Below are 23,451 nucleotides of genomic sequence, written 5' to 3' on the forward strand. Positions count from 1 at the left end.
CAACTTTTGTATGGGGATTTTTGGGTTTTTGTATGGAACGTAACAAAGCGGTAGACCCTCTCCCTCCTATACAGAAAAACTTGTCGTAAGAAGGCACAGAATACGCCTTCGGACTTAAGATGCTCGGCGCTTGATTAAAGTAATTTGTAGTCAAAAAGTATCAAGACAGGTATCAGCACACCTCGCAATACAGGAAATGTTCAGTCGATTTCGTACTGGATCTTTTTGAATTTCATCTGCTCATTTGCTCGTGTGTACTCAGATTTCATTCCCTTCGAATCGAATTAATAGTGGAGGGTTTCACATATGGAAACCTTATATTTTATTCAGATTCATCGCTGCCCGAGTCAGGCAAAAATATGCATAGCCGGTGCGAATTGCACTCGGTGCTCAGAATTGAGTCGAGCACCGCCATGGTAAAACATCTGTTCCCAATCCTGATTTACAGGCTTTTTCAGTGTACCAGTGTGGATGACATTGAGCTTTCTGTGACCACACATATGTGTGTAGCCATATGGCTGAGTTGCCGATTCTCTAGGACTGGGCATTAATTCCCAAAATGTATAACCCAATTTCCGACCAGATGAGTTTAGGGACGGGGAGGCTGGTAAATTGACTTTATGTGTGTCGATTTCGTCGTGGATTTTCAGACCAGCCTTGGATAGACGAAGGTGATGCTGGTACTGCAAAGCGAGTGCCTAGAATAAAATTGTGTGACCATCTTTTGATTTAGTTTTCTTCCACTTTCATTATTACCTCCCTGTTTATTTTTCTTTTAGGCTTGACGTTCCAGCTGGGACGAAGCTTGCTTCGCAGCAGTCTTCTAAAAGCATCAGGTTTTAATCCAGGATTTCCTTTGCCGAAGCCCATTTTACATGTGTATACCATGGCAGGCACGGATATACTTTATGCCCAGCGAAGTCAAGTGAATTTCCTTCATGAAAAGTTTCCGGGCCGACTGGGAATCGAATCTGTCACTTTCAGCATGCTGTTTTAGCTTCTTATATGTGTATCATAAGTATTAGAACACATAAACAGTTCTATTTCTTTTGTGAAAGCAATTCGAATATTTCTAGTCACATGGGCGTGCCATGGGTTAAGTTTGTACATAGAGATAGAGTGACTTTGCATTTTCATTCAAAAGCATTTTTTTTCAATTACCTACAGTACCTTATTATAACCCAAAAAAAGACAAAGTTGATAAATTTCTATTGAACATTTTTTCCAAAGGATTACGACAGACAAATTGAAGAGTCAGGTACTTCACCTGACCTTCGCGACCTTAAAATAACTTCAGGAGCAGATTGCCCCAACCGTGTTTGACAGGTCAATAAATAAGCCATATTCGATGAGGTCGTGTAGTAGTACTGTAGGTATGATCCCCACGAGAAAAGCTGGGCGGAGAAGTGTAGCACTTAACAAATTACATGGTGTACGCCCCATTACAGGACGATGTTCTGCCATTTGGTGAAGAACGAACGGTATAGCAACCATGGGGATGGCATAACAGCAAATTGATTCTTGCTGGCTGCTGAGTATAAGAAACAAGGTCAGATATGGTACCTAATGGTGATAATGATGGCAAATGACACCTGTGCAAAAAACTCATAGAAGCAGCAGTCACTTGCCCCCCCTGCCGGATGGAGAACAGACTGACACGGGCGCAAATTTATGCTCAATTTGGGTGAGTGAGGCACGATGGATGATGTGGAAAAAAGATGTGAATTAGCCGGCTGGGAATGGGGGATGTTTCGGTTGGGGGAGCGTATCAATCATTGAGCTTTGTTGGTACATAACCGAGACAACTTTTCATGGAGGCATGAAGGTAATGCTTTGTTTGGACTTACAAGTAAAATTATATTGCATTTCGTTTTTCAAAACGTTTGTATTTATTTCGGATGTATATTTGCATAAGTATACAACATTTTCAGCCCAAAAAACGAAAAAATGCCATTTTGAATCGATTTTTTTCAATTTGAATGAGGTTTTGTTCATGCGCAGGGTTTCGTGAATCATTGACTTTTCCATCAACATAATCGTAATTCCTCACCTAACTTTTGAAAAGGGTGTATGAAAAATACCCAATTTTCTTCTTCAAAAAAATTTAACTCGAAAACGGTTTGTTGGAGCTGAAGAGATGCCTGCGAAGATGTTTGAGGATATTTGAAGGACTTATAGAAAAAGAAAATACACTGAGAGTAATTTGCATCGCTGATCTGTGTTAGATGTAATATAATTTAAATTTTCCAAAAACCTTATTCTTCAATTTTTTTCCTGTAAAAAGAAGGCTGACTTACAGCCTCAAAGTTTTCCAGGTAGCCCAGGATGGTCAAATAGTTCTAACTATATTTCTCGAATTTCGAGTCACATATACCAGTCTACTCAGCTAGACGAAACAAGTTGATGTCTGTGTGTATATATGTATGTATGTACAGGGGATAGATAAAATTATGGGACAGGCAAAATTTTCACTTCACTTCATTATCCAAAAGTGCATCAAATATTCTCATTTTACTGTAAGTTCATTAACTAGTTGTGTATCGGTGGTCAAAACTTAGAAAAGGTTGGGCTATTCTCCACGAAGTTATAAAGATTCTTGAAAAAGGTATAATTATCCGATAACCAACTTTGAGTTTTTATATCTCCGGATTCAATGAACCAAATGCAATGAAATTTTAACCATTTATAACTAATAGAACGCAGCTATCAAAACCCTTTGACTTAACTTAAAATTGTTAACACGGAAGAAAATTATAACGTTTAGATTATTTTTCTAATAAAATTCCAAATTATTCAAAACTTCAACATCGTTTCAAAATTCAAGATGCAAATTATAGTTCATTTTATTTCCCTCTTATTGACTTTTACATAAATGTGTTTTGAAGGAAAGTAACAACACAGTCGCCAATAAGTTGACAAAGTAATGGGATCCATATTAAAAATAGATCAATTAACTAAAACATCTTGAAATAAATGAAATCGCTACAACTTTTTCTCTCAGTAAAAATTTCAAGTTTAGTCAAACGTTTTTCAGAGTTCATTATGTTAGTCATAAGTTGTCGAAATTTCATTGCATTCGGTTCATTGAATCCGGAGATATTACAGCTCAAAATTGGCTATCAAATAATTATGCCTTTTTCAAGAGTCTTTATAACTTCGTGCAGGATAGCCCGACCTTTTCCCGACGTCCGACGTAATCAGTTGATCGTCTTTCTGTGAAAATTTGAGAATATTTGATGCACTTTTAGAAAAGTTACAGCTAGTTGAACATTTTTTGAAAAGTAAAAATTTTGCCCGTCCCGATCATTTTGTCTATCCCCTGTATGTATGTATGTATGTATGTATGTGTGTACAAAAAACTCACATCACTTCTTGGTAGTAAATCTTAACCGATTTCAATGATCGACGGTTTATTCGACGGGGAATCTGGTCCTATTGTTTCCTATTGGAAATGGTTAGGATCGGTCCAGCCGTTCCGGAGTTATGACCATTTAGGCACAGACAAACAGACGTAACACCTTGAACGATTTTCATGGAAATCCATCGCCCAGTTCACACTACCATCACCTGGTGGACAAGTTGCACGAATTACTGTGTTGTGCAATATCGTCAACAGAAGGCGTTAGTGTGAAACGTCAAACGCATAGAAAAACGATGCGTGCGCCTCTGGTTGTGAAAGCCACAACTATGAAAATTTAAAATGATCGTTAAAAGCGTGATCGATGGAAATTTTGCAGGTGTTACGTCTGTTTGTCTGTGATTTAGGTGTTTCGGTTGGTACCCCAGGCAGGGGTTAAGTATTAAAATGCTACAAACTATCACACATGAACGTGAATATCAGGAGGCGCCCTCTACGTTCGAACGATTTTCTGCGGATTGATAGATCCAGAACAAACTACGGGATGAACGAACCCATTAGAAGCATGTGTCGTGTATTTGTTAATTGTTTTTCTAGCTTCGATTTCCATCTAAGTAGAGTAATGATTAGAGATAATTTTTTGCGTGTACTCTCTGTTTAATGTGAAATTATTGTTTGTTTTATTTTGTTTTAACTTAAGTTTTGTCATTGGGGTGTTTTAACCTGTTGACTTCAAAATCTTTATAAATAAATAAATAAATAAATAAATGTTCTAAATAAATAAATGACACATCAAAAAGCGGCATTTTCAAAAACCTGATGAACGATAACCAGGAGAATAGGCCCAGATCATATCTGAACCGGTAGTGACCCGGAACCGATTCCGGGTGTTCCGCCGGTAGCGGCCAAATATAAAAATGAACCAACCCCTTGAATGCGACACATTGAATAGCGGCTTTTACAATATCCGGTTGAACCGTAAGCAGGAAAATAGTCCCAGACCATATACGAACTGGTAGTGTTACGGAACCGATTCCGGGTGTCCCATCGGAAGTAACGTAATATAAAAGTAAACCAAATTCATGAATGCAACACATCAAAGAGCGTCTTTTCGAGAACTTGATGAATGATAAGCAGGAAAATAGTCTCAGACCATATGTGAACCGGTGCGGTAGTGTTCCGGATCCAGTCCAGGGTGTCCCGCCGGAAGAAGCCTAATATAGAAATGAACCGAACCCTTGAAGGCGGCACATCAAATCGTTTTCGATAACCTGATGAACAGATTGCAATAAAATAGCGTTAGATCACATTGAAGATAGTGATAGTGTTCAAGAACCGGTTCCGGGTGTCTCGCCAGAGTTGGTCAAATGAAAATGAACCAAACCCATGCTTGCGACACATCAATTTGGTTCATTAAGGATATCCAGATTAAATCGGAATCTCCACCTGAAAATTAATCGTAATCCAAAATGCCAACATTTTTGTTGGTCGGGAACTATTGTAAAAATTAATTTCAATTTTGTATAGGAAAAAAAATGTACGGGACGATCTGTCATTATATCGATTGAACTATCATTCTATCCACGGAAATTAAAACTGTTTTGTTTATTTGGCCATCAAAATAAAGACATTGGAACGCAATAAAATCAACATACTCTGTTAAAACCCCAATTTAACCCACCTATGGTGAACAGAACTCTTCTTACACTTGTTAAAACTATTGTTGTATTATTCGTATTTGACATATTTTGTGTGATTGTGCCTTTTGGTCATTCTAGAAAATATTGTGTATTTGGTATCTAGTGGATTGATTTCCAAAATAGCATAATGGACCACCTCCTAGTATCTTGTATGGAATGCTTAAACATAGCTTAAATATTCTGGAATATTGTATCTTTTGTTAACTGCCAAAAGATCTTGAATCGATTAACAAATGGATAACAAAAAAAAACATCGAGATACACTTTGTAATATCTCTCAATCAGTCGAATAAATTAGCTCTATTGTACTAGTACAATACACGTACTTGGTATTCACGGTTATGGTGTAAAAGGAAGCATTATTTATTAAAAAAAAATATTTCCTTCAGACTAACCAAAAGCTCATGTAAGATAAAAAAGCAAATATAATAATAAAAATAAAAAAGGAATTTATTGAAATACCTATTCTTCGAATGATATCTCAGAGACCAAATGTCAAATAAAAAAAAAAAAAAAAAATAGGGCCTCTTACAAGGACATTGTAGCTTTTATGTGGTACTAAGAGAACCTAAATCGGTTGACTGACGACTGAGATATTTAATATGACAACTTTTTTTTGTAACATACGTACACACATATACACATACAGACATTTGCTCAGATGATCGAGTTGAGTTGATAGGTATAATGAGACTCGGCCAAGCGGGCCTCGGATCGAAAGTCGGTTTTTCGAGCGATATTTATGCCTTCATATGGGTGTAAGAAGGGTAATAAGCTCTTTCCATTAGGCTATAGAAAACGGAAACATTTTATTCGCTAAACAACTCCATCCATTGCTTATTAGGAACCCTAATGAACAGTTTGTAAGAAACTAGTGTCAGACCATATTTGGGACAATTGGAATTGTCCGGGAGGTTCTGGGTGTCCTGCCAGAAGTGGTCAAATGTTAAATTGAAACAAACCCATCAGATTGTGGCTTTTTCGATAGCCTGATGAACGGTTAGTAAGAAAATAGGCCACATACGTTACTACCGGTAGGGTTACCGGTTCCGGGTGTCCCACCAGAAGTAGTCGAATGTAAAAGTGAATCAAACCCACACATCAAACAGCGGCTTTTTTGAAAACTTGATGAGCGGTTAGCAAGAAAATAGGATCAGGCCATGTTTGAAACTACCGGTAATGTTGCAGAGCCAGCGTTGGGTACTTCGCAGGAATTACGAATGTGAAATCAATGCAAACGTTAAATATGTGTAAGAGAACAAAATCTTCACAAATCTAAAGCGATCTTATATAATCACACTATTTCAGATTCATGAGACATTTCAGTACATATTTTTGTAGGATGGGTCAACGTTGTATGAGAAAATTAATATGTAATGGCATCAATAATCCTGATTAGTATTCCCTTTTGCGTTTAAAATTACTGCGCGAAATTTTGGTTGTGCCTTTAAAAACTTTGTCGAAGACCGCAAATAGATCAGAGATTGTGAAAAAGTTATATCCTAGCTTGTAATTATCGGCTTGATATTGATCGACCTTCAATGATATTGAAGGTAACCACGCAGTCAACTTTGAGATCTGATATTTTCCAGCTCTGCCTATTAGCGTTGTTCAAAAAATCGTTTTGGCTCCACACCGCTTTTTCGATTCGTAACTAGATTCTATGCCTTCTCCCCAAATTTGAGCTCATTTGGTTGAAAATTGAGACTGTACAAGCCCTTCAAAGTTTGTATGAGAATTGCTATGAAAAAACGATGTTTTTCATTCAATCTAGCCATTGCCAGTACAAGTTGTGCGAGAAAAATCAGAAATTTCCAAGTCATGTACCAAAAACAGCGTGATCCGACAGTTATATTTAGACGAAACATAGGACAAATAACGACACAAAAATTTACCCCCTGAGGAAGACACAAACCCCGTGTCGAAACGTTGGGCAAATAAATAACGTCGTTTGTTCATTTTATGACTGCGTAGCCAAAAATAGTTAATTGTACCATACAGTCGATTCAATCCCAGTAAAATTTACACTTATCGGAAAATATTCAACTGGCTGTAACTTTTCGTGAAGTGCATCAGAATCCTTACATTTTCACTGTTGGTCGATCAACTAGTTGTCTATTAATGGTCCAAATTTGGGCAAGCTAGGGCACAATTATCGGATAGCCAATTTTAAACTTTTATATCTTTGGAATCAATGCATCGAATAAAAAAAATAGCATTTATAGCTTATGTAGTGAGATTTGACTTAAAATTGATTATGAGAAAAAAAGGACATGATTGAGCAATTTCACAAAGCAACTGCGAAAGAATTTTGGAAGGAATTCTTAACATGATTGTCTGTGAAATTGCGACACAGATGGCGAATAGAACTTCTAATCATCGTAGAAGTCGACTCTGAAACTTTCGAAAAAAGTATGAAAGGAATTACCGTTGGATTAAAAAAAAAGCCAAAGGCATTCCCGAAGGACTAGCTGTATAAACTATATTAGAGTTATTAAAATAATTTACAAACAAATTTTTGAAAAAAAAAAATCCAGAGAAATTTCCGAAAGAATCCCAAATTAAATTGTCAAAGCAGTTTCGGAGGAATAAATATAAATAAAATTCTTGTACCGACTTTTCTAGAGGGTTCGAAGCAGAATACCCTCTTCGAGCGAGTGTAATCAGTGTAATTCGTACCTTTTAATTCCGCCCTATGTTGCTTATCCTTTGACAGATATGCGTATTTCGACTACCACTTCAGTAACAAATTTTGAAAACGACGTATAATCAATGCTACACCATTGATTATACGTCGGTTTCAAAATTTGTTACTGACTTGTAATCTTCCTCAGTGTCAGTTATCCATCCACTCTGAATAACTGACACTGAGGAAGATTACAAGGGGTAGTTAAAATTCGCGTATCTGTCAAACGATAAGCAACATAGGGCGGATTTAAAAGGTACGTAACTGATTACACTCATTCGAAGATAATAAAACTGCCAAAGAAATTCGTCAAGGTGTTGCAATAGAAATTTCGATAGCGATTGACACATAAATAAACAATGATATTACTGAAAATAAATTTAAAGAAATTTCCATTGAAATTTTCAAAATTGATTTATTTTTAATTTGTGAAGAGAAACTTTCTTTTTTTTGAGCTCAATAAAAGAAAAAAAAGGCACGGTAAAGGCTGGGTATGCTGCGCAATTCAGATCCCATTGTGATCCACTAGCCTCTGACCAGCAACTCCTATCCCTACCTCCACGCGGTACCGGCCGGAAACTATGAGCAACCTTAGGGAAGATCGGGTAACCAACCCCGGTGGGAACTTTGGTCGTAGGCTGACAGGGAAGGGGGGGTTTGCTTCGGCAAACCTGAGCGTCTGTTCTCCAGGAGGAGCGGCTCACAACAGCGTCTGATCCCCATGTTAGGGGCGGCTGATCTACGTCCGAGTGCCAGGGAAGGACTCTAAGCTCAACTGTGCACTATGGTCCTCCGGAAAGTAGGGGGTTGGTGTCAGGCCCTACGAGCCAGCCGTAAAAAACATTGTAGCGGAAAATCAGCAACAGAATAATACGAACCGAGACCAACGGCAACGACCCTAGCGAACAAAAAGGACTTGCGATTGGAAACTCGGTACGTGGAACTGCCAATCTCTCAACTTCATTGGGAGCACCCGCATACTCGCCGATCTACTGAAGGACCGCGGGTTCGGCATCGTAGCGCTGCAGGAGGTGTGTTGGACAGGATCCATGGTGCGAACGCTTAGAGGTAATCATACCATTTACCAGAGCTGCGGCAACACACGCGAGCTGGGAACAGCTTTCATCGTGATGGGTGATATGCAGAGGCGCGTGATCGGTTGGTGGCCGATCGACGAAAGAATGTGCAGGTTGAGGATTAAAGGCCGATTCTTCAACTTCAGCATAATAAACGTGCACAGCCCACACTCCGGAAGTACTGATGATGACAAGGACGCATTTTACGCGCAGCTCGAACGCGAGTACGATCGCTGCCCAAGCCACGACGTCAAGATCATCATAGGAGATTTGAACGCTCAGGTAGGCCAGGAGGAGGAATTCAGACCGACGATTGGTAAGTTCAGCACCCACCAGCAGACGAACGAAAACGGCCTACGACTCATTGATTTCGCCGCCTCCAAAAATATGGCCATACGTAGCACCTTTTTCCAACACAGCCTCCCTTATCGTTACACCTGGAGATCACCACAGCAGACGGAATCTCAAATCGACCACGTTCTGATTGACGGACGGCACTTCTCCGACATTATCGACGTCAGGACCTATCGTGGCGCCAACATCGACTCCGACCACTATCTGGTGATGGTCAAACTGCGCCCAAAACTCTCCGTCATCAACAATGTACGGTACCGGCGACCGCCACGGTACAACCTAGAGCGACTGAAGCAACCGGATGTCACCTCAGCATACGCGCAGAATCTCGAAGCCGCGTTGCCAGACGAGGGCGAGCTCGATGAGGCCCCTCTAGAGGACTGCTGGAGTACAGTGAAAGCAGCCATCAACGACGCAGCCGAGAGCACCATCGGGTACGTGGAACGGAATCGACGTAACGAATGGTTCGACGAAGAGTGCAGAACGGTTTTGGAGGAGAAGAACGCAGCGAGGGCGGTAATGCTGCAGCAAGGGACTCGACAGAACGTGGAACGTTACAAACAGAAGCGGAAACAGCAGACCCGCCTCTTTCGGGAGAAAAAGCGCCGCCTGGAAGAAGCGGGGTGTGAAGAAATGGAACTGCTGTGCCGTTCCCAAGAAACACGGAAGTTCTATCAGAAGCTCAACGCATCCCGCAACGGCTTCGTGCCGCGAGCCGAAATATGCAGGGATAAAAACGGAGGCCTCTTGACGGACGGACGTGAGGTGATCGAAAGGTGGAAGCAGCACTTCGATCAGCACCTGAACGGCGTGGAGAACGTAGGCACGGGAGCCCACGGCAACGGAAGGAACGACGACGCCAGTGCAGCGGAGGACGGAAATGAACCAACTCCCACACTGAGGGAAGTTAAGGATGCCATTCACCAGCTCAAAACCAACAAAGCAGCTGGTAAGGATGGTATCGCAGCTGAACTCATCAAGATGGGCCCAGAAAAGTTGGCCACCTGTCTGCATCGGCTGATAGTCAGGATCTGGGAAACCGAACAGCTACCGGAGGAGTGGAAGGAAGGAGTAATCTGCCCCATTCACAAGAAAGGCGACCATTTGGAATGTGAGAACTTCAGGGCGATCACTATTTTGAATGCTGCCTACAAAGTGCTATCCCAGATCATCTTCCGTCGTCTGTCACCTAAAACAAATGAGTTCGTGGGAAGTTATCAAGCCGGCTTCATCGACGGCCGGTCGACAACGGACCAGATATTTACCGTACGGCAAATCCTCCAGAAATGCCGTGAATACCAGGTCCCAACGCACCACCTGTTCATCGACTTCAAAGCGGCATACGATAGTATCGACCGCGCAGAGCTATGGAGAATCATGGACGAAAACGGCTTTCCTGGGAAGCTGACTAGACTGATTAAAGCAACGATGGACGGTGTGCAAAACTGCGTAAGGGTTTCGGGTGAACTATCCAGTTCATTCATATCTCGCTGGGGACTGCGACAAGGTGATGGACTCTCATGTCTACTCTTCAACATCGCGCTGGAAGGTGTGATGCGACGAGCCGGGCTCAACAGCCGGGGAACGATTTTCACAAAATCCGGTCAATTTGTGTGCTTTGCGGACGACATGAACATTATCGCTAGAACATTTGGAACGGTGGCAGAACTGTACACCCGCCTGAAACGCGAAGCAGCAAAGGTCGGACTGGTGGTGAATGCCTCAAAAACAAAGTACATGCTGGCAGGCGGAACCGAAAACGACCGGATCCGTCTGGGTAGTAATGTTACGATAGACGGGGATACTTTCGAGGTGGTGGAGGAATTCGTCTACCTCGGATCCTTACTGACGGCTGACAACAACGTGAGCCGAGAAATTCGGAGGCGCATCATCAGCGGAAGTCGGGCCTACTACGGGCTCCAGAAGAAACTGCGGTCGAAAAAGATTCACCCACGCACCAAATGCACCATGTACAAAACGCTGATAAGACCGGTGATCCTCTACGGGCACGAGACATGGACCATGCTCGAGGAGGATCTGCAAGCACTTGGAGTTTTCGAGCGACGCGTGCTAAGAACGATCTTCGGCGGTGTGTAGGAGAACGGTGTGTGGCGGAGAAGGATGAACCACGAGCTCGCTGCACTTTACGGCGAACCCAGCATCCAGAAGGTGGCCAAAGCCGGAAGGATACGTTGGGCAGGGCATGTTGCAAGAATGCCGGACAACAACCCTGCAAAGCTGGTGTTTGCAACGGATCCGGTTGGCACAAGAAGGCGTGGAGCGCAGAGAGCACGATGGGCGGACCAGGTGGAGCTTGACTTGGCGAGCATTGGGCGCGACCGAGGATGGAGAGCGGCAGCCACAAACCGAGTATTGTGGCGTACTATTGTTGATTATGTCTTGTCTTAATGATGTTGAACAAATAAATGTAAATGTATGTAAAAGAAAAAAAAAACAAATAATAGATATTGCTGGAATAAAATTCAATTAAACGACTTAAGAAATTCTTATATTTTCGCTGGAGGAATTTTCAAAGAAACCTCCGAAGCAATATCCGAAGCAATGAAATTCCCAAAAACATTGACGGACGAATTCGGTAGGAATTTGCGAAAAAGTTTCTAAATATTTTTTTCCTTGAAATTCTCAAAGAAATTGACGAATAAACTTTAAATTCATTACTAGAGAAATCCTTCTTTTTGATAGAACAATAATACAGTGCTTGCCTTCACAACATACAAATTCATGCAATGGCAGGCAATGCAGTTAATAACTGTGGAAGTGCTCAAAGAACACTAAGTTGAGGCCTCAGGGTCAAATATTTGACAAGGAATGAACTCAAGAAACAACATCTGTTTGACACTAATGGAAATTCGATCGAGTCAAACAAGATGTTGAGCATTGGTTTCTTTTTAACCCTGTGTACTGGAATCCTAGCTTGAAGAGAAGCAGTCCAAGTTCCGGATACAAAAAGATTGTCGCGGTAAATATCAAATAAGGATTACTATTGGTAATTGCATCAATTTTTCACCTGAAAATTACAATATTTACACTTCAAGGTATGCGTGATTTTATTCAGTTTTAAGGAAATAAAGCTAGAAATCAAAAAATGAATACTTTACCCTATTTCACTTTGAAGGTGCAATTTGAAGAACTTCCTCCAATCGACCGCTTTATTTTCAAGATTCGAACGATGATGTTCGGCTTGTTTGTGTCTGCCTCAATTCCCAAATCAACCAGAATATTCCATTGGATGCTGTGGCAGCCAGCAAGCTTGGGCTCAGCAGTGAACTGTGAGCACAGCCCGAAACGGGGCCGCCGATGCAAACAGGAAGTCTCCTGCTGCCGCACGAGACTCAATAAATCTTGATTGTGACAAAACTGGGACCAAGATGAGACACATAATAAGTAACGGACTCACCGCCAGCAGATGGTACGTGTCGGCCGTGTTTGGGAATATGTAGTAGCATTTCCACACGAACGGTTTCCGTTCCATGTTTGTTTGCATATAAAACTCAACGGATCCTCTCTTATCCGATGTTTGAGTCAGCCGTTCAGTTTCGTTAGTTTCGTTCTGTGCAAGAAACTGAAATTTCCAACAAACTGAATCTGGCATGGGATAATCGAATCCCTATTGAGGAGACTAGATAATGGAAATGAATTGTGTGTGCCATTGCCACAACCGGAAAACTTTGCGAAGAATAGTGCGAACAAAGGTCTAATTAAACTCACAGAAACAGCACAATAGGTGGGCAGTGGCAGATGCCACCAATTTCTATTAGTGTCAAGACAAATGGACCAACTTTGTCTGTAATGAGTTTTGAATAAAACTATGTATAGTGTTGCCTAGCCTGTTGGTTGGGTACTCGTTCCCAAGATTTATCTTCATGCAACCAACACTTCAGAAGCAGCGTGGGCCTTGAAGCGCGATTTGTTTATCATCATAGGTATGGTCCGGTACCGGAAATTGTACCCGAAAGAAGGCAGCCTGAAGTTGTATGGTATTATTTTCGGGACAAAATATCTCACCGGTACAAAAAATCGTAAGCTTCAATTTGTATTTTTTCTGTAACATTTAAATATCTAAAATTCTCCGTTTGCGTTTCTGCCTACTTACATATCTAGATAGAGGTACAGAAAACACCAAATATAAAATATTCGCAAATTTTGCCGTCATATCATTTTATAATTTTTATATTATTCATGAACAACATCAAATAACATAGTTTCTAAGAACAAAAATGTAATCAAATGAGCATGAGCATACATGACCGTACAATTCGTAGTTGCTACTCCGTGATTGACCAGAGCAATCGAAATTGCACAAGGAACCAATGAATAGAGCTTGGGACTAGCCTACTATTCTCAATGTACATCGTTCGAGAGCTCTCAACTTTAGTAAGGTCAATAACAGCGCTGGCCACGTCCTTGCGGTCATCGAGGATGGGAGGGAATGTTAGTGAGACAAACGTTGTTATAAAGACCGCGAATCGCTGCATCCCCACGTTTGTCTCAGGAAGGAGTTTTTGTTACTAGGGTAGGATACATTGTCAATCTGGGAGTCACCTATGCTGCCCATATTCGCATAGTCGATGTAAGCGCCACTGTACTTTTCAACATGCTTTTGGAATTTCAACAATGAATAAATATAAATTTCAAGATTATTACCACGTTGACATCTAACTAAGGGTTAGATGTTGTGATCTATTGAATAAAACTGGTCACAAATATGTACACGCGTTAGATATTAGCTTTTGTATGATGGCATTGCCAGTGGTGGTTACATCGACTATGCGAATATGGGCAGTATGGTTGGTGATGTGATTTGACAATGGATCAATAAACACTAACTTTCGCGCACAATCGTCCACTTTTCTATACGAAAACATATCTAATAAAAAAAATCCTGTCGCGCGTCTCCACCCCATCAGGGAGCAGAAACTTTAAGCCCATTCCACGCAGGAATAAACTGAACGCAACAAAGGACACATTAATATATCAAACCATATGCATTCACAACACGGTACGACACAATACTAAACACCCGCGCATCTATTGTTTTATATTTCGAACGCGAAACAATAATGAACGCGATCGATTATGCTGCGATATTCACCCCATACAGGAACGATGCATACACAGCAAGAAATAACACAATACTAAACACTAATCACCCGCGCATCTGTTGTTTACAAGAGCGATACATACACAGCAAGAAATAACACAATACTCCAAAAATGTAATCAAATGTAAGCAATATTAGTTTTTTTTTTTGAAATATGACGAAAATAATGAATAAGGAATAAGGAATAATGAACTTAAGTGATCAAGTCACTGTTCTCCACATCAGTATAACTCGAACGAACAGTCTACACACTTAGAAAAAATCATCCACTTCGGTAATAGGGTATCGGGATGCTTCGTTGGCATAGTCCCCTCGTTCGGCCTATCTCAACGTAAACCAAAAACTCAATCAAACACGCATAACTTTATATTGGGAAAGCTATGCGCCAAACAACTGTAACATTTCGTTTCAATTTTAGCACTTTGGAACATTAAAATTGAATGAAAATGTCACTTTGTTTAGTTTTAGTAGACGCCATGATTCTTCGGCTTAGTGGGTAGTCTATACACATGCACATAAATGGCATGATTCTGAAACATTTCGAACTGACCTTTCAATAACTGAACATTTGATGCGACGGTCAAAGATGCTATTTTGAACTTGTGTATTTGTTTTTAAAGAATAATAACTATTTTAAAGATTGAATGTGGGCCGAATATTGAGGACATTTTTTTTTCACTATGTACCCAAGTCTTGGCCCATCAGTAAAGTGACGTCAAAAACACCGATAAAAAGACGTCAACAACATTGCGTGCGTAAGAACCAGAAAGAACGAACAGGAAGAAAGATTTTATGTGCGGTGACTGTAAAAATATAACACAATAATAGGGTTGCATTGTTTTAGTTACTAAATTAAGAAAGAAGTTTAGTTTAAGTACTTCATTTATAGTTTTTTGAAAATTTGGCTCCGAAAATGTAATTGAAAAGTAAGATTGGTGAACAAACAGAGATAATACTTCAGCAGAAATATTGAAAAAATCAGATAATTAGTGGTTCTAATGCATGGAAAGCAATAGGCCAACGTTGTATCCACTAATAGGCCAATTTTTGTACCATAGACCGACGTTGCATACCATCGCATCGAATCTTTTCAACATAATTAAGTTATTTCTTGAATATTTACGTTAGTTTACTCTCAATTGGTGGAACATGCATTGCCTAGAGTGTGTAATAGGGTCAACATATTATTTCTAGTGCTATTAATTCATGAGTTATGTTCAAAATTATCAAGGCTGCTTGCAAATTAGGCCAAGGAATGGTACATATACCCTACTTTACCGAAATCTCAACCGTTAAGTTTTTTACCGGAAAAAATCGGTGACGTTTACCGAACTTCGTTAAAATTTGACAGATAAGCGATAACATTTTACCGAAATTTGATAGTTTTTACAGAATTTCGGTAAAAAACCATTACCGAACGCTCAGCAGTTGAGATTTCGGTAATAATTACCGAACGCGACTAGCTGTGATATGATTCAAAGAAGAAAAAATCTCTAATAAATTATTGGCAGTTCCAGCGCCAACTACAGGGGATGGACAAAATGTTTGGGATAGGCCACTTTTTTTTCTCTCACAAAAAAGTTCAACATGCTATAACTTTTCATAGAGTCCATCAAAAAAAACTCAAATTGTGACTGTTTGTCAACCTACTATATGTGCATCATTGGTACATATTTGGGCTCGATTGATTATTTTTTCGCAAAGTTAGAACCGTTCGAGTTTTTATCTCGAGTCATATCTCGGAAACCAGTGAACCGAATTGAATGAAATTTTAAACGTACACTAACAATATACAAATGCTTCACAAACTATTAAAACATAGATACTTTTTGAACGTTGAAAAAAGTTATCATGGATTGACTCTTTTTGGATTTTCTCAAAAAAAAAGGAATTTTTTTACGTCAATGTCAAAAAATTTTGGTGTTGATGTCCAAAGATTTTCACTTCTGTTCTCAAATTATCTTTAATCAGATATATTAGGGCCTATTTAGATTGAAGGAAGAACACATTTAGTAATTTTTGTGTGGTATTGTAAATTTCACTTAATTTCCTCTATTTGGGTAAAAATTTCAACCCATTATAACTTAATTCGCCGTGAGAAAATATTACATTTTGTAACGTTGTATTAAGTATCAATATATTGTCGATAAACATTAAACAAATTGTTCAATTCGATTCACTGGTTTCCGAGATATGACAGCTTACAAATGAGTTGTCTAAAAAATAGTGTTTTACCCGAACGGTTCTAACTTCGCGAAAAACTATTCAATCGAGCCCAAATTTGTACCAATGATGCACATATAACAGGTTGATAAACAGTCAAAATTTGAGATTTTTTGATGCACTGTACGAAAAGTTACAGCATGTTGATTTTTTTGTGAGAGAAAAAAAGTTGCCTATCCCAAACATTTTGGACACCCCCTGTAATCCCTGAATGATGAAACTAGAAAGAATAGCCTATGATTAAAAGAAAGAAATATTTCTGATGATTGGCAGCCGGAATGTCAAAAAGTTCTTCTGAGTTCTTTTGATTATAATTCGACCAAACGGCATTCGGTCCAACGTCCCATTCGGTCAGATGGCATTCGTCCAAATGGTGTTCGGCCAAATGACAAACGACATTCGGCCAAATGTCCGGACACCCACTATGATATCGCTGTGGGGATCCATAGCGTAACATCTCCCAACTCGTGAACCATGATGAAATCCCGGATCCTCTCTGGAGTCACCATGTTGAATGCCTTTAGGTTCACTGTTAACCCTCCAATAGATTCCCAACCACAACTGCTTACCCGAAAAAGCGAGAAATACTTATCGTTATGAGTCTGTTCAATCGGTCTGGTCTCTTTCTTCTTCATCCAAGAACTTGGGCCTCTGGGACAGGTTGAGGGGCACCGTTGCAGCGAAGTTGTTTAGATCAGCTGGGCTCACTTCTCCATCGCTTTTTTCCAGCAATGACAATAGATTAGAGGTTCACGAATTCGTTGACGCTAGCGAAACAACATACTGATGCGTTGTATACTACCGAAAAGTGATGTTAAAGTGGCTCCCCTGAAGACTGTATCCATCCCAAAATTAGAAATAAATGTAAACAATTTTCATCATAAACAGAGAAAAGCTCTACAGCTAGACGATTTCAATTAAACTTAGTTGAAGCGTGCACAAGAACCCTTGTGGAAAGTAGCCCAAGCTTACTGCTTTCCTGAAGAAATACAGGTATACATCGATTTAGTGGACATTTCAATTTTTGAAATGTCTATAAAATCGAATTTTACATAAAATCAAAGCAAAATTTTTTATTTTATTTTTATGTAAATTTTATAGCAAAATGTACCAGAACATAAAAAAAAAATGCATGATAATTGAGTTTTCGATAAAAGGCTCGGAGTTTTTGGCATTTATTAGTAATTCTCGCTAAATATCGAATAAACCACTATCTCGCTTTTTTGTTACGATCGAAATCTTTTGTCTGCAAAACAATGTATGGTTGATTCAAAAGCCAATATTTTTAGCAATGGACATACACAATAACGTTACTTGCATAAATGTCCCAAAACAATTGAAAAAGTTTCTTTATCTGAACTTCCTCAAAGGGTTCCTTCTGAAATTTAGAGATTCGTGACAATGACAAGCACCTGATAGAGCGTGATTACTGGTTGTGCTGTATTTACCGACCGATCTTTCTGTACGAGTAGTGTAGGTTTGTGCCGCTATCTGCTCGGTCGCCTTTTGTTGCAATTCTGGGGTGTTAAATTAAATTAAGTGAACCCAGAATGTTCAACTTTTATACGACGGTCTCCGAATAAAACTTTCCACATTAAATCATGTTACAGAATATTTCAGAAAATCTTCCATGTGTTCCTCCAGAAGAGTCACAAAGAATTATTCAACGAAATTTGGCAAGATTTGCTTCACTAATTCCTCCATGAATTTTCACAAATCATTTCAGAGATTGTTTGAGAAATTCACACAGGGATTGTTTCAGACACTCCTTTAGTTATTTATTCATAAGTTGCTCTAGGCATTCGTACGAGAATCTTTTGGAGCTTTCATTAGAAAATCTAAAAAAAAAATCAGAAATTCTTCTATTCTATTTTTTTTTTTTGCGGAAACTTGTCCAAGTATTCCGCCAAAAAATCCTTTACGGATTCTTTCAAAAGATCTTTCATGAATACGTTCTTCATAGATTTGTTTGGAAATTCCTTCTATTTTAGAAATTTCACAAAAAAATCATTCAAAGCATCTTTTATGATTTACTTCTAAAATTCTTCCACTTTTTTCCAAAAAAATATCCATGAATATGAGTAGAAATTCCGCTATAGAGGAATCTCTATAGGGATTCTTACAAAAATGCGTTCAGAGATTCCTTCAGAAATATCTTTGAACACTTATTCAGAAATTTCTCCAAGGATTTCACCAAATATTCCCACAGTAACTTCCAATTTCTATGGATTTCTCCAGAATTTTCAGAAAGAGATGTATATGATGTTTTGTAGAAATTCTTCCTTTACCTTTTTTGAGACTTTTTCAGTTTTTTTTTCGAAAAATCTTACGGAAATTCCTTTAACCCTCTAATACCCAACCCCGCCTTTAGACGGGGTATAGTTTGAGCATTTTTGTATTTTTTGTTTCGTGGAAAATCAATATTTTTATATTTTTGGCTGATATTTAGGACTGTTTTGTATATCTCAAAATGGTTTTTGGTGTATTTTAAAACGTATTTTTTAAAAATCATTGAAAAATTGATGTTTTAGTCACCTTTTAGAAGTCATTGTTTATTTTGTATTGAATCGCTACAATTAACATTTTAAATTTTTCCCAAATCATTCTATCCTAGTTTTATAGTTTAAGGGGATCGAATACACTCTAAAGTTATTTTCCTTAAAATTACACGGAAAATAAAATTTTCTATGAAAAAAAAATAAAAATAAAAATATTTCAACAATAATCATAAAATCTCAAAATGTTTTCATCTCAAAAAATCCGTACCCCAAATAGGCTTCCAGGAAAAATATAAAACTGTGGGGATGTTCAAAAATAAAAATTAGAAAAATCAAAAACTGAAATTCACAAAATCGAGAATTAAAAAGAATCATCTTCCAAAACATGTTTAAATCGATTTTAGATGTCGAAAAATGATATTTAGATCAAAATCAAAAATTTGGGTATTAGAGGGTTAAGCATTCTCTCGAACGATCCCCAAAAGATTAATTCCAAAACTTTCCCCGGGGTTGGCTTTAGAAATTGCTCCAAAGTTTTTTTTAAATCTAAATTTCTGTCAAAAAAACACTTCCTGGGATTTCTCTAGGAATTTCGCCAGGGTTTCCTAAAAAAATGTGAGAACCATTCGGGAATTTTCTCCAGGCATTCCTATAGAAACTACTCTGGGAGTTCCTTCACATTTTTTCCAGGGGTTCTTTCAGATAATCTCCCATGGTTTTTATTATAAATTCGACCAATAATTTCTTCAAAAATATTTCCAGATTTTCCTCCATGGATTTCTTTACAAATTTCTCCAAAAATGACTTTGAACGAACTTCTACAGATTTTTCGATAAATCTTCCATGGACCCTTGCTGAAATCAATCCTAGGATTCGTTTAAAAAATCTTTCACGAGCTCCTGATAAAATCTTCCAGAGATTTTTAAAGAAATTCTGTCAGGTACTTCTTTGGAAACTGCTCGCAGATTTACTTCAAAAAATCATCCAGGGAATCCTCACGAAATTCAGTCAGATTTTTTTCACAAAATCATCTAGAGATTCCTCTAAACTTTAGAATGCCATTTAGAAATGTCACCAAGAACACCTTAAGAAAGTCTTGCATGGAAAGCTTCCAAAAATGGGTTCAAAAAATTTTGCATAGATTATTCCAGAAATTTATCTACGAATTTATTCGGATTTCTTTAATAGAGATTCTTCCCGATTTTTTTTAAAGCATACATCTAGAAAACCTTTCATGAAGTTTCTTTAAAATATTCCATAATTTTATTTTAGAATATGATTCACGAATACATTGAGAATCAGAAGCTCAAAACTCTTTCAAAATTTCCTTAGAAACTTTCTAAAGAACTGTCTCCAAGGATTGCTTTAGGAATTCTCTACAAGAGATTATTAAGGAAATTCCCAAAATTTATTCACATTCCTTTTGGTATTCCTTCAAAACATTTCTCTTCCAGAAATTGCTCCAAGGATTTCTTAAGAAAGTCTTTGGAAACCCTCAAAGAAAATTTCCTACAGATTTTGTAGACTTCTACAGAGAATTGCTATGGAAAGGCTGAAAGACATTATTGCAGAGATTCCTGTAAAAATTGGCACAGAGATTTCATCAGAAATTCCGCCGAGTATTCCTCTATGTATTTTCTCAGAAACTCTTCCAGGATTCCCTCCAAGCATACATACCTCTAAGAATTTCTCTATGGATTTATCAAGGAATTCATTAAAAAATGTTTAGGGTTTTTGTTTGGGGATTTCTTCAGGATTTTTTTTTTCAACAATATCTGAAGAGGTTTTGTTAGGTATTCCACCGGGAGTTTCCAGTTATTTCTTCCGGAACATCCTCAAAAAACCCATCCATGGATTCTAAAAATATTCGTTTCTTCAGAAATTCATTCAGAAATTTATTTAGAATTTTCTTCAGATTTTTTTAAATTCCTTCTGAAATTTCTTCAGCGATACTTTAGAGACTTCTTGAATATTACTGGAATTACTTCAGAAATTTCAGCAGGGATTTCTTCAAAAGCTCTTCCATGGATTTTTCAGAAGTTGTTCCAGCAGTTCCTTCAGGAATTGCTCAAGCGGTTCCTTCAGAGATTCCTCCAGGAATTCATCTTTGGAAATGTACACGTGTAGGGACGCTGGAATCGGGGAATCTTAACTAACTAGCTCTGATTCTACCATGACAGCACTAGAAATAATTTATCATACATTTTGTCATATGGGTCTAATATGGGTGCTCCACAAAATAATTTATTGATATAAAGTGCTCCACGAGTCAAAAGGGCTAAAAACCCCTGCATTATAAGTCATCATGATACAAACTGCAAGTATTAAACTGATTGAATATTATAAATTTTATCATTAAAAAAAAATGTACATAAAATCGAGGTAAAATGTACATAAAATCGAAGTACATAATCGAGGGTCTATATAATCGAGGGTCCACTAAATCGAGGTATACCAGCATATAACCTTCAAAGTGCGGCCACATCTAGACGACCAAGGGATCCCCCGGAACGCTCTGGTGGAAGCCGAGTTCGTCATCAATTCCAGGCCTCTCACCTACATCCCTCTTAAGTCGGCAGATCAAGGGTTGCTCATGCCTAATCGCTTTCTGTTGGGCAACTCTAACGGCTTGAAGATTATGTCATTCGGACCAATTCTGCAGCGAGGAGGTTTGGGGAAACGCGGGACCTGAAAGTTGGTGATCTGGCGTGGTTTGCGGACGTGTAGAAAACTTTTTCTTCGGGACAGATGGGCAAGTATGTCAAGTCCATATACGCACAACATCAGGAGTATTCGGAAAACCACTGGATATCATGAAGGGCAGTGAACCCGAAAGTGTTCGACATGGTGGCTCCAGAGAGGATGCAAGTTATCATCAAGGTTCACGGGTGCAAGGATGTTATGAAGTGGATCATTGTAGCCGATAATACAATCACTCGCGGTGCATCAACTAACCATACAAACACTAGTTTGCTTATAGATTTGAGAAATCATCCATTGATGAGTTATTATCAATGATATCATTATTGTTGCTTGTGCAAGAAAGAAGAACAAGGGAAGTTCAAATTTACCCTTAAATATTTCAGGTGAAGATATGACGAAGCCATACTTTGATTTTTCAATTGTTCAAATCTGAAGAGCCATGTTGGTTTGCGCTGGAATGTTGATCGATTGGTAACCCACGTGCTTTTTTTTGTGCGGGAATATATTTTCATTTGTTCAGGTGTCCTGCGGCCGTATGCATTGCGGGTGGATGACTATATGGTTGAATTATTTTCCAGTGAAAAGCCAGTTATTTATTTGTTTGTTTCGCTCTTATTCCCAACAAATTAACAAATATGACCATTCAGCCAATCAATTTTAACGTCAAAATTTAATCTTCTCATGTTATTTTCTTCTGCTCGGGAAGCCCACCCATTTGAATTATGGTAACCCTGGAAAAAAAATGTTTACACAATCGTGCGGCCGTGACATCGGACGAATCAATTTGCTATGGGAGTTCTTTGCACCCCCCCCAAAGGCAAACAATTTCTCGACAAACAAACGGCGATGGCGAACGGAAATCGATTCGCCGAATCTTGGATCCCATTGAGCTGCTACTGCCACGAGCGATCTCGAGACGAAATATTTCCACGAAAGCAAGGCAAGCAGATCTGGCTGGCATACGACGACGGTGAACGATTTGTTATTAATCATTTACTGCGAAGAAAATTTCCACCATCCCAGCCAGCAATGCGATGCAGGAACGGGAAGTGAGCATTTCCATCATCCTGACGACCGAAGCGCGCTGGCTGTGTTGCCTCAGCTGTGCGAGCGAAGTGTGTCTCCATGGTTGTATTGCGTTGGTGCGGTACAAATACCTACCCCTTCTAGGAAGACTCAACGAGACGAGATCTTTTGGCTGACTGGCACGAGTGCAGAGTCACTTTGCTCGCCCCAGATTGTCATCGTTCATCCTTCCGAGACGAGCCGAATTAGTGCGTACCTAATCAAATAAGACATCCTGCTGCTGCTGCTGGGGTGGATCTTTCGGAGAGTGAGTCTGTCATTTTTTGGAGGTCATTCTTGTTTGCCTTTCTTTTGAAGAGGGGAAGGGTGAACAAACTCGATAAATCAAATTTTGTATGGTTACACTTTGTATGATACTTTAGCAAGTCGTTGATCAGAAGTGGCACAACTTGAATGGCATATCATTATAGCGGAGAATAATTCACATATCTTATGAGTTTTCCATAAGATACCATCAGGGTACCAGATTCCGCTCATCTAAGGCCAGTTTCGCAGAAAAACATCATCTGTTGAATGACTGTTAAGCCAATTTGTAATGTTTTTCCATTTAATGTTAGTTCAATCTAAGTGTAATCAGATACAAATCAAGACTTATGTGAAACTTTTCATAAAAGTATGATTTTATTACATTTGGTGTGAGACCAA

The 23,451-nt window shown here is 38.9% G+C and overlaps 1 protein-coding gene across 1 annotated transcript in view; it reads right to left on the reverse strand.

The window, feature by feature from the left end:
• LOC109428949 (uncharacterized) overlaps nucleotides 1-12,667 on the reverse strand; it is a 49,177-nt gene extending 36,510 nt beyond the window's left edge. The window contains exon 1 of the mRNA XM_062858127.1: nucleotides 12,593-12,667. Within this exon, the coding sequence (XP_062714111.1) occupies nucleotides 12,593-12,667 (75 nt within the window). The remainder of the gene's footprint in view (nucleotides 1-12,592) is intronic.
• Between the last annotated feature and the right edge of the window lie 10,784 nt (nucleotides 12,668-23,451).

Source organism: Aedes albopictus, chromosome 3 (genome assembly GCF_035046485.1).
Source record: "Aedes albopictus strain Foshan chromosome 3, AalbF5, whole genome shotgun sequence".
NCBI lineage: Eukaryota > Metazoa > Arthropoda > Insecta > Diptera > Culicidae > Aedes > Aedes albopictus.